This window comes from Sorghum bicolor, chromosome 1 (genome assembly GCF_000003195.3).
Source record: "Sorghum bicolor cultivar BTx623 chromosome 1, Sorghum_bicolor_NCBIv3, whole genome shotgun sequence".
NCBI lineage: Eukaryota > Viridiplantae > Streptophyta > Magnoliopsida > Poales > Poaceae > Sorghum > Sorghum bicolor.
Window position 1 is genome coordinate 64,608,619 of NC_012870.2, and position 13,431 is coordinate 64,622,049.

The 13,431-nt window shown below is 40.2% G+C and overlaps 1 protein-coding gene across 1 annotated transcript; it reads left to right on the forward strand.

Annotated features, from left to right (window-relative positions):
* On the forward strand, nt 12,230-12,939 carry LOC8080761 (zinc finger protein 2). Its single transcript, XM_002465158.2, has one exon. The coding sequence runs from the start codon at nt 12,263-12,265 to the stop codon at nt 12,635-12,637; it is 375 nt and encodes a 124-aa protein (XP_002465203.1). The 5' UTR covers nt 12,230-12,262; the 3' UTR covers nt 12,638-12,939.

Below are 13,431 nucleotides of genomic sequence, written 5' to 3' on the forward strand. Positions count from 1 at the left end.
TCTAAAACTATCTAACAAACTCATGCTAGGACAATGGTCCATATGCAACTGGGTGGGCTGCCTGCACACCCTTTCACCAAATCTGAGCCTCCCCCTTTAAAAGTTGACTACTATAACAAACGAGATCTTGGCAAACCACCTCAAAGACATCCATCTTGTCCCCAACATATGTCATCCAATTTGCTGCGTGCACTGGGGTACCACTGCCACCAAAGGTATCAATCTTCATGCCAATCCACTTCATCAGTGATATTGCACTAACTGGAATAGCCATCTTAGGAGCAACATTATTGTTCGTAGAATCTCTAGTAGGGACAGTAGTAGGAGCACCTTAGGCAACACAAGTACGTTAAGTCAAATCATTATCAGTGCTTTATTACAACACAAGTACGTTAAGTCCAATCATTATCAGTGCAATGTGCTGCTACTTCCCATTCCCACATGTAATGCTTCGAGTACCTGGAAAGAGCAAGCAAGGGTGAGATTTATAAATCTCAGTAAGCAATTAGTTTGACTGGCTATCTAAATCATAAGTTGATTAAGCATTAAGTAATGCCGAACAAAACAGAAACATGCCTCTGATAAGAAAATTAACATACAACTAATAAATCCATATCTAAGGACATATATTTTCTTCAACTTCACATCCACCACAGTCACATATTAAGATGATGTCTTCATTGAATGCATAAAAATGCAAATGCCATAACTTCTTTTACATCGCACTCCTCCTTGGGCAACACACAATGTGTACCAGTATAGTCGCATCCATAGGATTGTGATCAACTTCAAGTGCATGTAAAATGCAAAGTGCACATGACATGATACAATGTGATAAAGATTATCAACACTTCAATTTCATACTCATGTGAAACAATGTATAACACCATTAAGAAATATTCTTGTGCATGAAGAAACCACCATGTTCATATCATAACTTGAATACACCAGTTCTGATTTAAAGTGTAGGACGAAAAAAACCAGTCACAACAGTAGCACAATAACCACTACAATTACTTGCCTCCAAAAAGCCAAAGTGACACAAGGAAAGCACTAGGCACAATCTGAAGCACCGCCACTGGATAGGAAGTATAGAATCAGAATTTATACCTATACAAACAAGTATAAACAGTACATAAAAGCGATCCTATGGCTCCCCCTTCAAAACTACCCTAAACAGCAAACATCGTCTTTCATCAATAGCAGTAGTGTTGTTTCTATTTTTTTGTATACTTATATCCACTGACCCAAAAATTCCCAAGCTTGGTAAGAGCATGGAAGACCCTATTCTCCACAACTTTGGTATAATAATTTTATTGACTTGAAGCACTTAAAATAAAGTACCAAGGCTCTGAATTGTATTTTTCCGATGGTAAAACATGATAGGGATATTTAGAAATTCATATCTAGAGCTTTTACTTATAAAAAAAACATACTTTACTAAGATGGAAAACATAAAAACCTTACTAAAAGTTTGCTTTAGGTTGACCCCACAATTTTTGTTAGATTCTTCAAAGCCAACTTCAAAAACCCATAACTCCTAACTCATTTGGTATAAAAACATAAACTTGGACTTTGTGGAAACCTCTAAGAGTCTACTACAACAATATCAATTTTTATCCTAATTTAACATGCATTTAACTAACGGAAAAACTTAATAGAATGATGACTGCACTCTCTAAAAATTACTGGTGTCTAGAAAATGACTAATCAACACCCTCCAAAGAAGTCTTGCCCCTATTTGCCATCAAGAAATCCTAATACAACCAAAATCATAGGTCCCACATAATTGTAAGGCCTCATCTTGGGTTTCCCTACAGAACTCAAAGAGTGATGATAGGGAAAAGATGCCAAAGCATACCTCTAATTGGTCCATCCCTTCTCCCTAACTTGTTTTTCACCTCTTCTCTTGGGTTTCCTTGCTCTCCTCCATGGATGTTGACCACAGTAGAAAAGAGGATGGGGGGAGTGTTCACGTGAAAGGTATGGGGAGGCATACGTGAGGGTGGTCCTGGGAAAGATGGAGGGTCAACCCTTTCCTCTCCCATGGCATTTGGGCTATTGGCCCATAGGACAGCTAGCTAGTTGGGCTACTGTTGGTATTAATTACGCACTACACAAGAATCAAAGAAATAATATGCAAGCACACAGATATACCGATGTAGCACTTCACCCGGAAAAAGATATCTTGAGTATCGTATCTGTTTATCCACAAGGAGAAAGGTCGCTACGACTAACCAGGAACTAAACTTAACCCCTGAGTATCAAACAAGGAAACTAAAGGGCTATAGAGAAGACGTCAATGGATCTTTGTTCCAACCTGTGGTAAGTTATGATACTAGTGTTCTAGAGGAGACAAACTAGGCCAAAGTACTTACAAAGAGTACTCTAATCTAGCTTATACATCTTACTAGTCCTACTAGCATGACAGGAAGATATAAATTATATGGGACGATTGGGTCACTCCCCGCGAACTATCCTTGCTCGGCTAATAGGGGGTTATCTACGTGCAATTGTGTCTAAACACCGCGTCTACACATGACATGCAACTACAATCCAAGAGCAACCAAGATTGTAGTACTCTAATGAGTCGCAAACCAAAGAACAATAATAACAATGACTTACTAGTATTAGAAGTTGAACACAAGAAGAATCTCAGAACAACTTACAATGAAATTGCTCCGCAGGTACAAGCCGAGGAAGGAGACACCGACAGATCCACAGCTTCCTCCACAACTCTTCCCTCCACTCTATCTCTCTCTAATTCTATAAGATCTAACCCTAATCTCTCTAGAAGACTACAAGGCTAGCCTACTCTTGAATGCTTGGCTCGAATCCTTGGTGGAAGATAATGAATTAGGGTTTCTAGGATTGCCTCTTCCAATGGATAGGGCCCTCCTTATATAGGCCGGTGGGATGAACCGTAGCCCCTGGATCAAACCGACTTAATGGATGAAGATCCTTGCTCCTCAAAGGCAGTTAGGGCATAATCCACAAGATTGCACCTGATTGGTGGAGAGGCTAGGGTGGCCGCCCTCTCTAGGCGTTGTGGGCCCACCTGCTCTCGTGTTCTGCTTTGTTCTGGTGGATTCCCAACTCTTCTAGATCCTTCTTTTGTATACATGGCATAAATATCTCATTTCTCTCTATGTAATCATGACATGTGGGCCTCTAAGGGTCATTTCCTGATCACCCTCTGCAGAAATAGATATTCAGCAAAACTCATGGAATTCTGTGAGATAAAACCCTAGAGCTATGTTTGGTGATTCTTATTGCATCTTTTGAAGTCTTGTTGGCTAATAAAATTAGGAGTTATCTACCGCTAACAGCTACCAAGTCACACATTAGTTTTTTTAATGCAAATTCTTCAAGATTAGGGTCTAGATAGATTAAAATAAAATATACATTTATGTATTTTGGTTGTTACAGGCCTAGGGGGTATTTATAGCTAAACAGAGGGGTGGTGCCCTGTTAGTGATCTAGGTGACATCTCCTCCTTGCCATTGGATCAAATGGACCTTGAACCAACCTTGGATCAACAGTGCAAATCAAGGTAGATGCATGGAAGCATGCACTAAGTCTGTGGGTGAAAGTGTAGGTTGGTTAGCCTCTTTTGGGGGCCACTGACACCCCTATGATAGATGGGACCTCCATTCCTTGTATAGTATGGTCCACTGCCATATTATGTATTTGAAGCATGGATCTTCTTTATCATGCCAGTTTGCTTTACTTGTGGGCCCATGGATCCATGTGCTCACCTCTTTGGCCAATGAGAGAAGAGGAGCTTAGGATCCAAGGGTGGAGATTGACTCTACTCCTACTGGAAAGATCATGGGAAGCTTGAGAGGGGGATAGTGGGCCCATGTATCTGTTGCCCATCACCTAGGTGGGGCCTCTAGCCACCCAATGCTCATGTATTGTGTACCTACAAGCAAATAATGATATGTATATGTGGAACCACGTTATTTATACCTAAGTCACTGCTTGCTAACTCCTGAAAAGGTGTTTTGTTGATGGTTTTGATGGTGTAAAAAGTTGGGTGAAATTACCATCAACAACTAGACGATCTAGTGATTGGGCAGTCAGCATGTGCAATGTCCAACGACTACTTTGAAGTTGGAGGCTATATATACCCCTTTGGCTGGCCATTTAAGGTTTAGTAGAGCTCAAGAAGGCTTGTGTGAGTTGAGGCTCATCTCTAGTTGCTCTGGCCACCAAAGTGCTTAGTGATATATACTCAATAATTAGCATAGGTGCTTTGTGAAGTACTTAAGTTAATTAGGCAACCGCTTTAGCATTTGCTCTAGGTTTAAGCCTAGCTAGCTAGTGTTTACTGAGGTTCACATACTTCTTACCACTTAGTGCTTGTGTGCACCATTGTTGTACATCAGAGGGGTTTATTTTCGTGCAAGACCGCACTGACCACGTTTGTGGTGTGGCTACCACCATGTACTAGAGGAAATGAGACCTATGGCGATTTTGGCTAGAAGCTCGATAGTGAAGATGACAGGGAGAGATCCAAGGGAGACTATCTTGAAAACCCACTTGCACTTGGGGAAGGCTCGGGGGCTATCCATAGTGTTACTCGACTAAGACCTTGGCCCTTACGGGAGGCTCGATCCAAAAAGGATTAGGGGGAAGCTTGAGTGCTTCTTGATACCTTGGTAAAAATATCAACATCATTGAATGAGAGTCTACATATCTCTATTGCCATTTACCTTCCACACTTAATTTATGTAAGTGCTTACTTTCCTAGCTGTGATTGGCTAGTTGATATGATTGGAACATAAGGTGCATATAGCTCTTTTGCGGTAGAGATAGCAATACACCTAGCAAAATCTTAGTTGCACATCTAGATAGATTATTTCTTGCATATGTTTTTACTAGGTTAAATCAGAGGCGATAGTTAGGAATAGATTTTAAGTTGACTAATTCATCCACCTCTTAGGTGTCATGGTACCTTTACCCACAATTCCATTTAAACCCATACAACAAAACAAACACACTTCAACTTTGGCCAACCCAATTAACATACTTGATATGAGCCATAGATCTACCGACCGACCAAAGATGAATGACAAAGGCTGCTGGATTAGATCTGACGACCTCTATAGTTAATTATGCTTAGGTTTTGTTATTTAATGTAGACTAATATTCTCCCGCCATAACATTCATATGAAGCTCCACTACTAGTTTTAGACATCCATATGGTCTCCAAAACATGATTTTGACTTATGACTTTCCTCAATGCAAAAATATGTATAACAATGGATAAAATCAATGATACAATTCCCTCATACCATTTTCAAATATGCGGAACCCTCATATAAAAAGGTACATATTTGAAACCACAGTAATTGATTTGATAATTATTTAATCTCCCTATAAGGTGACCAGTGGTGGAGCTAGAAAAAAATAAAGGTAGGGTAAGTTGTAATGAGAAAATGAATGTTTATAAGTTGCTAGGTGTCATCAGCTGGCGTTCTACAATGAGTCATTTACCTTTATGGCCCTAGAAAAATACATCTTCTTTATATGCCTTTTTATTTTGAACTTACCTATATGGCTTCAAAATGAAATTTTCTTTCTTCTATGTCCCTCTAGCTATTTTTTGCACCTTACAGTATTAAGTCAATGGTACAATGACTATTTTGCCTCTAGGAAAATAAATAAATAAAATGCAGAGTTTTATTTGTATATTATACGTTTGGAGTAATATTACACAAATAATTTTTAAAATGTACAGGTAAGTTTAGAGTAATATTATGTAAATATATTTTAAAATGTACAAGTAAGTTTGTAATAATATTACACAAATAAGTTTTAAAATGTACGACAGACAAATAAAACTCTACATTTTTTAGCTAGGGAAAAATGATCATTTTATCATTGATTTAACACCATCAAATACCAAAAACGGACAGAAGGCCATAGAAAGAAGAAAAATTCCTTTTAGGGTCATGCGAGTAAGTTCAAAATAAAAAAGACCATGTAAGGAAGATACACTTTTTCTGGGGCTATATAGGTAAATATCTCTTCTACTATTCTTGCACCACGCAATAGCCGCTTTTGCTCATCTGCTCTGCGCGCTGGGACTGCTAGCGGCCGCTCAATCGCCCTAGAGGAGGTTTTGAGACGTAGAACATCCAAATGGGTAAGAGCTGAATGGATTGTTTGGGCCATTGGCTGTTGGGGCGAATGTAAGGTCTTGTTTAGTTCGTGAAATTTTTTGAATTCGGTTACTGTAGCACTTTTGTTTATACTTGATATTTATTATGCAACTATGGACTAACTAAGCTCAAAAGATTCGTCTTGTAAATTACAGACAAAGTATGTAATTAATTATTTTTTATTTATATTTAATACTCTATACATACATCTAAAAATTCGATGTGATAAAAAATCTTAATTTTTTTAAAAAAACTAAACAAGGTCTAAGATGTAGAACACCGATATTTATGGGAGCATCAGACGGTTGGGTCTTGGTATGGCCTGCTGCTGTGCAATACCAAGGTGGCAACATTAGGCCTGCCGACCACCCATGTGTAGGCTATTGTCTTCTTGTCTCGCCCGTTAGTTGGGGAAAAGTTTTGGCTTTATTACTGTAATATTTTCGTTGTATTTGATAATTATTTTTTAAACATGAGCTAGGCTCAAAAAATTTATCTCGCAAATTATAGACAAACTATGTAATTAGTTATTTTTTATCTATATTTAGTGCTCCATACATATATCCAAATATTCGATGTGATGGAGAATCTTGAATTTTTTTTGGAACTAAACAAGGTCAGAGTAGCCATTCAAGAAATGGAGGAAGGATTCGCTGGTATGAAAAGCCATATTCGAAAATACTATTTGCTGATTTATTATGAGAGAAAAATACTGTTGACTGACAAAAAAACAATTTATATGCATGTAGTATTAAATATAGATAAAAAATAAATTTATAAGCATGGGGGCAAAGCACGCCAGTAAGGCCTTGTTTAGTTCCGAATTAAAAAAAAATTTCACCCATCACATCAAATATTTAGACATATGCATGTAGTATTAAATATAGATAAAAAATAAATTTATTATATAGTTTGTTGAAAATCACGAGAGGAATCTTTTAAACATAGTTAGTCTATAATTAGCCTTAAGTGCTACACTAACCTACATATGCTAATAATTGATCAATTAGGTTTAATAAATTTTGTCTCTCAGTTTATAGATAAATTATATAATTAGTTCTTTTATTAGTATCTAAACACCTTTTTCAATATTCTACGAAACATTTGATGTGATATAAAAAAAATTTCTCCTTCCATCTAAACAAGGCCTTACTGGGGCCGACGTTTTTGGCCATGTTAACATCGGATGGACCGACGTGTTTGGCCGCCTTAACGTGGGGCAAGATCGCATTGAAATGCCTGGCGTGCTTGGATTGGATGATGAGACAAGATGAGTACGCCGTACGCCTTATGGCCAGACTACGTGGCATCATGTGGCGCATGACCACTGAGGCCGTGTTTGGATCACCTAAAATTTAAAAACTTTTAAAAATTCTTTATCACATTAAATCTTACCGTACATGTATGAAGCACTAAATATATAAAAAAACTATTACATAATCTGTCTATAAGTTACGAGACGAATCTTCTAAACCTACTTAGTTTATAGTTAAACAATAATTATCAAATACAAATAAAATAGTTACAATATCAAAATCTAAAAATTTTCCAGACCTAAACAAGAGCCGACCGTGTGTGCACACTGCACACAGCCGCACAGGCAGGCTCCCAGCAAGAATTCAAGCTCAGATATATAATATCACATGCAGAAATTAATCACTGGCGCGAGCGTACGTCACACGACCTTCATCGACAGCACACGGCAGGACCATCCTCGATCGTATGGTACATGGCTGACATCATGAACAGAACTCCGTACTATTCGCTGCCTCCTCACTTGCTGCCCAATCTTTATGGAGTAGAGGCCTTGTTTAGTTCCGAAAAGATTTTGGATTTCGGTACCGTAGCATTTTCGTTTTTGTCTTGTTTAGTTCTCAAAAAATTTTGCAAAATTTTTCAGATTCCCCATCACATCAAATCTTTAGACGCATGCATGAAGTATTAAATATAGACAAAAATAAAAACTAATTATACAGTTTGGTCGGAATTGACGAGACGAATCTGTTGAGTCTAGTTAGTACATGATTGAATAATATTTGTCAAATACAAACGAAAATGGTACTATTCTTATTTTACAAAAAATTTTGGAACTAAACAAGGCCTATATTTGACAAATATTATCTAATCATAGACTAACTAGGCTCAAAAGATTCATCTCATGATTTACAGTCAAACTGTATAATTAGTTTTTGTTTTCGTCTATATTTCATACTTCATGTATATGCCGCAAGATTGGATGTGACAGGGAATCTTGAAAACTTTTTGGATTTCGGGATGAACTAAAGAAGGCCATAGTAGCAAGGGAAATGGATCGGATTAAAATGAATCGGATCAGTATGGAATTAGATCGGGATATTACTTTTTACCACATTTTAATTTGGATTTATACATGTGGATACGGATCTTACCGAATCTGAATGTAAAATAAATATCTCGGATTTGAATTTTTTAAATATTTACTCAACTCAACTCAAAGTGTATATTTGTTAAGTTCAACATAGATGAATAGAATTTTACTACTAAATTTATCGATAACCAAAGTGAAATCAAATCAAATTACACTTTGAATAATCTCCAATATCAAAGTGAATTAAATTATAGAGACTTGATCAAAAGCTAGCGAAGCTTTTAGAGACTCGATAAAAAATTAGAGAAGATTGATTTATGATGACAAAGCCAAAATGAACAATAAATTTCGGCAGCATCATCACCACCAGCAGCGCACCAGCATGCAGTTGTATTGTAGTATGACGCCTAGTCAAACTAGATAGCATATGTTTTGAGAACTTTGGTCATGTGTTTCGTAGAACTTTGGTCTATTTTTTCCTTTAATAAAGAGAGAACTTTGCTCTTGCTCCTACATGGTCTAGTTGCAGCCCCACTTCACCCGGCGTCTCAAACGTTCGGTAGCGATCCTAGCTAGATTCTTCTTGTAGCATGCATGTCGTCATTGCCCGTGGTTTACGCTACCTATTCAAACACTGTCAGCACGTTGCAGGATGAATGAAGGGGAGTGTCGCTAGAGGAGGAGGGGAGGAGTGTACCCATCTGACTTTATTTATATCTAATATTAAAGATTTAAAATTTCATCCGATTTATTGTCTATCGCCTCATTATACTACTATTTCCCAATCTAAATGCATAGTTTTTTTAACTTCCAAATCAGAGGAGTTTGTGATGGAGTCCATCACTACTTTTTTTATTCCTTGTCTTTGGTGGGTTTAATTTGTACTCCACAAAGTCTCGAATGGTATAAGTTTTGTGCTTCTAGATACGTATTAGAGTTGAAGGGACTCGTGGAAGATTGAGATCTAATTGCTTAGGTAGCGTTTGGTTGAGAGAAAAGATGGAATGGCATCTTTGGTTTATGGAACATGATGACCCTATTTTTAGTTCGGTTGAAGACGGATGTGACCAACCCATTTTCTATTTGGTCTAGAGACATCAAAAGTGGGATCAACTACTAACAGGTGGGGCTCATTTGTCAGTTTCTTTTCTTCCTCTTCTCCTTATGCTTCTGTCGTGCCTCTTTCCGCCCCGCCCTCGCGCATATGGTGGCGAGTTCTCGCTGTATACGATGGCGACATGGTTGTCCCTCAGAGGTCATGCTCTTATGATGGTAGCAAGGCCGAAACCCAAGCACGCGTTTGCAGGGCTAGCCCATGCGATAGCGGCGCTGGACCTCACTCGCTCGGCGGTACACGAATCCCACGGCTCCTTTGCCCGTAAGACCAGCCACAAATGGCAAGGCTAGATCCCTCCCATGCGCTTGTAGGGCTAGGCCACACGGTGGCACCGGATCTCATTTGCTCTTCTTCCTTCCCTACTCCTCTGTGTGTACCCGCGCGCCTCGCTGCCTCTTCCTCGCCCATGTGGCATGGATTGTGGTAGAGGTGACCGCATGGCATGGCTAACATCGGAGCTCACCTATCTGGTCACCACTCATTGTCCCACTTGTGTTCGTAGCTGCTCGTGCTTGTCTTCGTCGTGCACTCACAAAAGCGCATCCCAGAGAGGATGACTCTATCCATAGAAAAAGAGGGACTGGAGTCATGGCATCATCAACAAAACATATTCCTATGTGGGAGGGTCTTATCTCGGCTTGTCTCTGAACCAAACACTAGTAGAAGGTGGGATTTCCAATTGGGACAAAACACTACCTTAAATGCTTACAATGCCTTTGAACCATGTTGTGCTTGTCATTTGCTTAGTTGTAAGGTTTACCTTTTCAACCCTGTATAAAATGCTTTTATACAAAACCAAATCAATCCTGGCTAGTAAACTAAATAAATGCATACTTCCTTGTACTATATTGGGTAAGTAGGACCGTAGAGTACATTTTAGTACTCTCCCTAAGTTGTGTAGGTAGTGTAGCATTGGCCTACAACCCTATGGGTTATTCTATGCACCTGAGTCCGCCGAGGACCAATAGTGGTAGGAGAACAGACGTTGTGTAGATGTGTGGAGGATGGCACATTCCACATGTTGTATCTTAAAAACTTATGTTCTTTTAAAGACTTTTGCTCATACTTTAGCTAGATGGATGATGATAAGAGCATCTACAACAGTACTACCTAATACACACTACCTATTTCCCTATTTACATACTACCTAAATGTTGCCCTCAACTCTAGCAGCACTACCTAAAACTGAATACCTAAACTCATGCTAATAGACAATGATAGGTGGGTCCCTCATGCCATTTTCTCTTGTCTTTTCTCGCCGGAGCAGATGGAGCATCAGGGTCAGGGCAGGCTGCCATGGAGGCTCCCCTACAGCTCACCCAGGCATAGCAGGGTCAATGGGGAAGGTTCAGTCCGGTGCGCCAGGGCAGGCTGCTGCGCTCATGGCATGGCAGGCCGTCGCGTGGGAGCTGGTCGCCCACGCTGGCATGGCCATGCCCACACTTCCTCCCGCGCTGCCATGGCCTCCTGCACATCCTCCCGTGCTGCTCCCACAGTGCCACCAGTGTTGGAGAGGGCACCACCGCTGAACTTCTGAGGCTAGTTGCCATGGCGGGATCTAGGGCCGGAGCGGCCCAAGAGGCTCTGCACACCCTCCTCACAGGAGAGGACCATTGCACCACGGAGGTGTGCCTTCGTGGGCCACGATAGAGATGGTCACGGGCGGAGCGCGTGCGAGACTGTGCGAGCGCGAAGGAGTAAGAGAGAGAGAGAGAGAGAGAGAGAGAGTTGAAGAAAAATAAGTAGCTTGATTTGTTAGGCTAACAGATGTAGGTAGAGTGGAAGTGGAAATTTGTTGGGCCAATAAAAGTAGACTGATAGGTAGCCTATTGGAGTGCGTTTTTGCCTCCACTACCCAAGTATAGGTTAGTGAGTTTAGGTAGCCTCTTGGAGAGGCTCTAATGTGTCGTGACTAAATTTGTAACAACTTGATGTAAAACTTAATATACTCCTTTATTGTGATATGAACTACCTGTATGTTGTAAGAATTTCTTTTCGCTACGTGATCCGGGATGAAGGTTGGTTGAGTACATCATATGAGGGTGTAATGGGATAATCGATTAAGGTCATGTTTGGTTCCTCTTGCTAAATTTTAGTCAACAAAAATTATTTTAGCTACTCTTGAGCGAATAGTGGAACTAAACTATTTTATCTTATTTTTAGTCAGTGTGTTTGGAACTTTAACTACTAAAGTAACTAAAATTTAAGTGGATAAAATTTAGTAAGGAGAACCAAACAGAAGCTAAGTGCTTTATTAAACTAATGATAGTTACTTAGATCGATACTAACAACCTGTATTATTGCGATGGGTTTGATGAATTCTCTTGGATCATTATTTTTTTTTTCCCATTGTAGGACTTTGTTTTTGAGTGTCTTTATCAGAAAAAAAAAGTGCGGTCGCGCGCGCAACTTTTGGCCTGGATTCTTCCGTTGTACAGTTAGTGAAACGTGCGCGGTCTCCGTCCACGGACTCCACGAACTAGCTCTCTCCCCATCCCATCATAGCGCTAGCTAAATGCTCCAGGACATACATACCGACCCGTACTATTTAAGTGCTGGGTTAGTTACCACTATGATTATTCCTGTGCTGTATAGTGAACTTAGCTAGGTAGCTAAGCTATAACTCTAATGGAGAGGGAGCAAGAGCTGGACCTTGAGCTCACCCTCCTCCCCTCCGCGTGGGCTACGCAGGAGGAGGAGGAGGCGCCCGGCGGCTTCTTCCTCTGCACGTACTGCGGCCGCAAGTTCTGCACCTCCCAGGCGCTCGGCGGCCACCAGAACGCGCACAAGTACGAGCGCGCCCTAGCCAAGCGCCGCCGGGAGATCGCCGCCGCCTTGCGTAAGCACCACCGTGTTTTCGCGACGCGCCCTGGCCAGGTCGACGCCGGGGCCAGTCCTAGGCCTTCTGGAGTCGTCCAAGTGATCACTGGATCTGAGCCTGATGCTGCTGAGACTGAGAGGATGAGGCCAGTGGACCAGCTAGATTTATCCCTCAGGCTATGAATCTGGCGGGGCCTGCTGCACCTCGTTGAGCGCCCAGAGGTATCGCTCAGGCTGCTATATATGATCATTGGCTTCTCCCGATCCATGTGTACCTCCTCGATCTCCTTGGCTGCGCTTTGCCTATTTGCTATATACTTATAGATAATGGGATTGCTGTTTTCCCCCAGCACCTTTAAATTTGTCAGTGTGCTACTTGCACGTAATTGGTTTTAATTTGTCCGTGAGAAATTGTTTTTTTTTTCTTTTGGATTTTATGTCAAGGAGTACAATAATTTATGAATTTATTTACCCAGTTCGCTTCAGTTGTTTTTTCTTAGGTGCGGCATCTTCTTAATTAGATGGGCGATTTAATTTTTCCATTAATGCATTCGATTGAAATATTGTTCGAGTTCTGCATATTGTTTCGTTCGCTTCTAGTGATTCAGGATTGTGCATATTGCCATATTCCATGTGAGACTTTGCTCACCTTTATGGACAAGTACTAATTCTTCCAACTTCATATATAGAACAAAGCCTTTTTGGTCTATTTGTTGAAATCAGCAAGACTTACATCCAGTCACATATATTACTGAGATCATATTGATGAAGACAATATATATATATATATATCTCATGTGCACCATCCAGCTGCTTCCTCTGAATTGTATTTGTATTGCTTCATAAGAATGTCAGAGTGATGAGTTTTTAAGTATATTGTTGCCATTTCACCAGATCCAAAAGCTAAGATAGCTAGCTAGCTAATACCGCTGAATGCTATGAGAGATACTATTTACATGATCTAGCACTGCACGATT

What these genes read in the sequence shown, in the direction of transcription:
- LOC8080761 (XM_002465158.2), top strand. Translation starts at nt 12,263, where the DNA reads ATGGAGAGGGAGCAAGAGCTGGACCTTGAGCTCACCCTCCTCCCCTCC.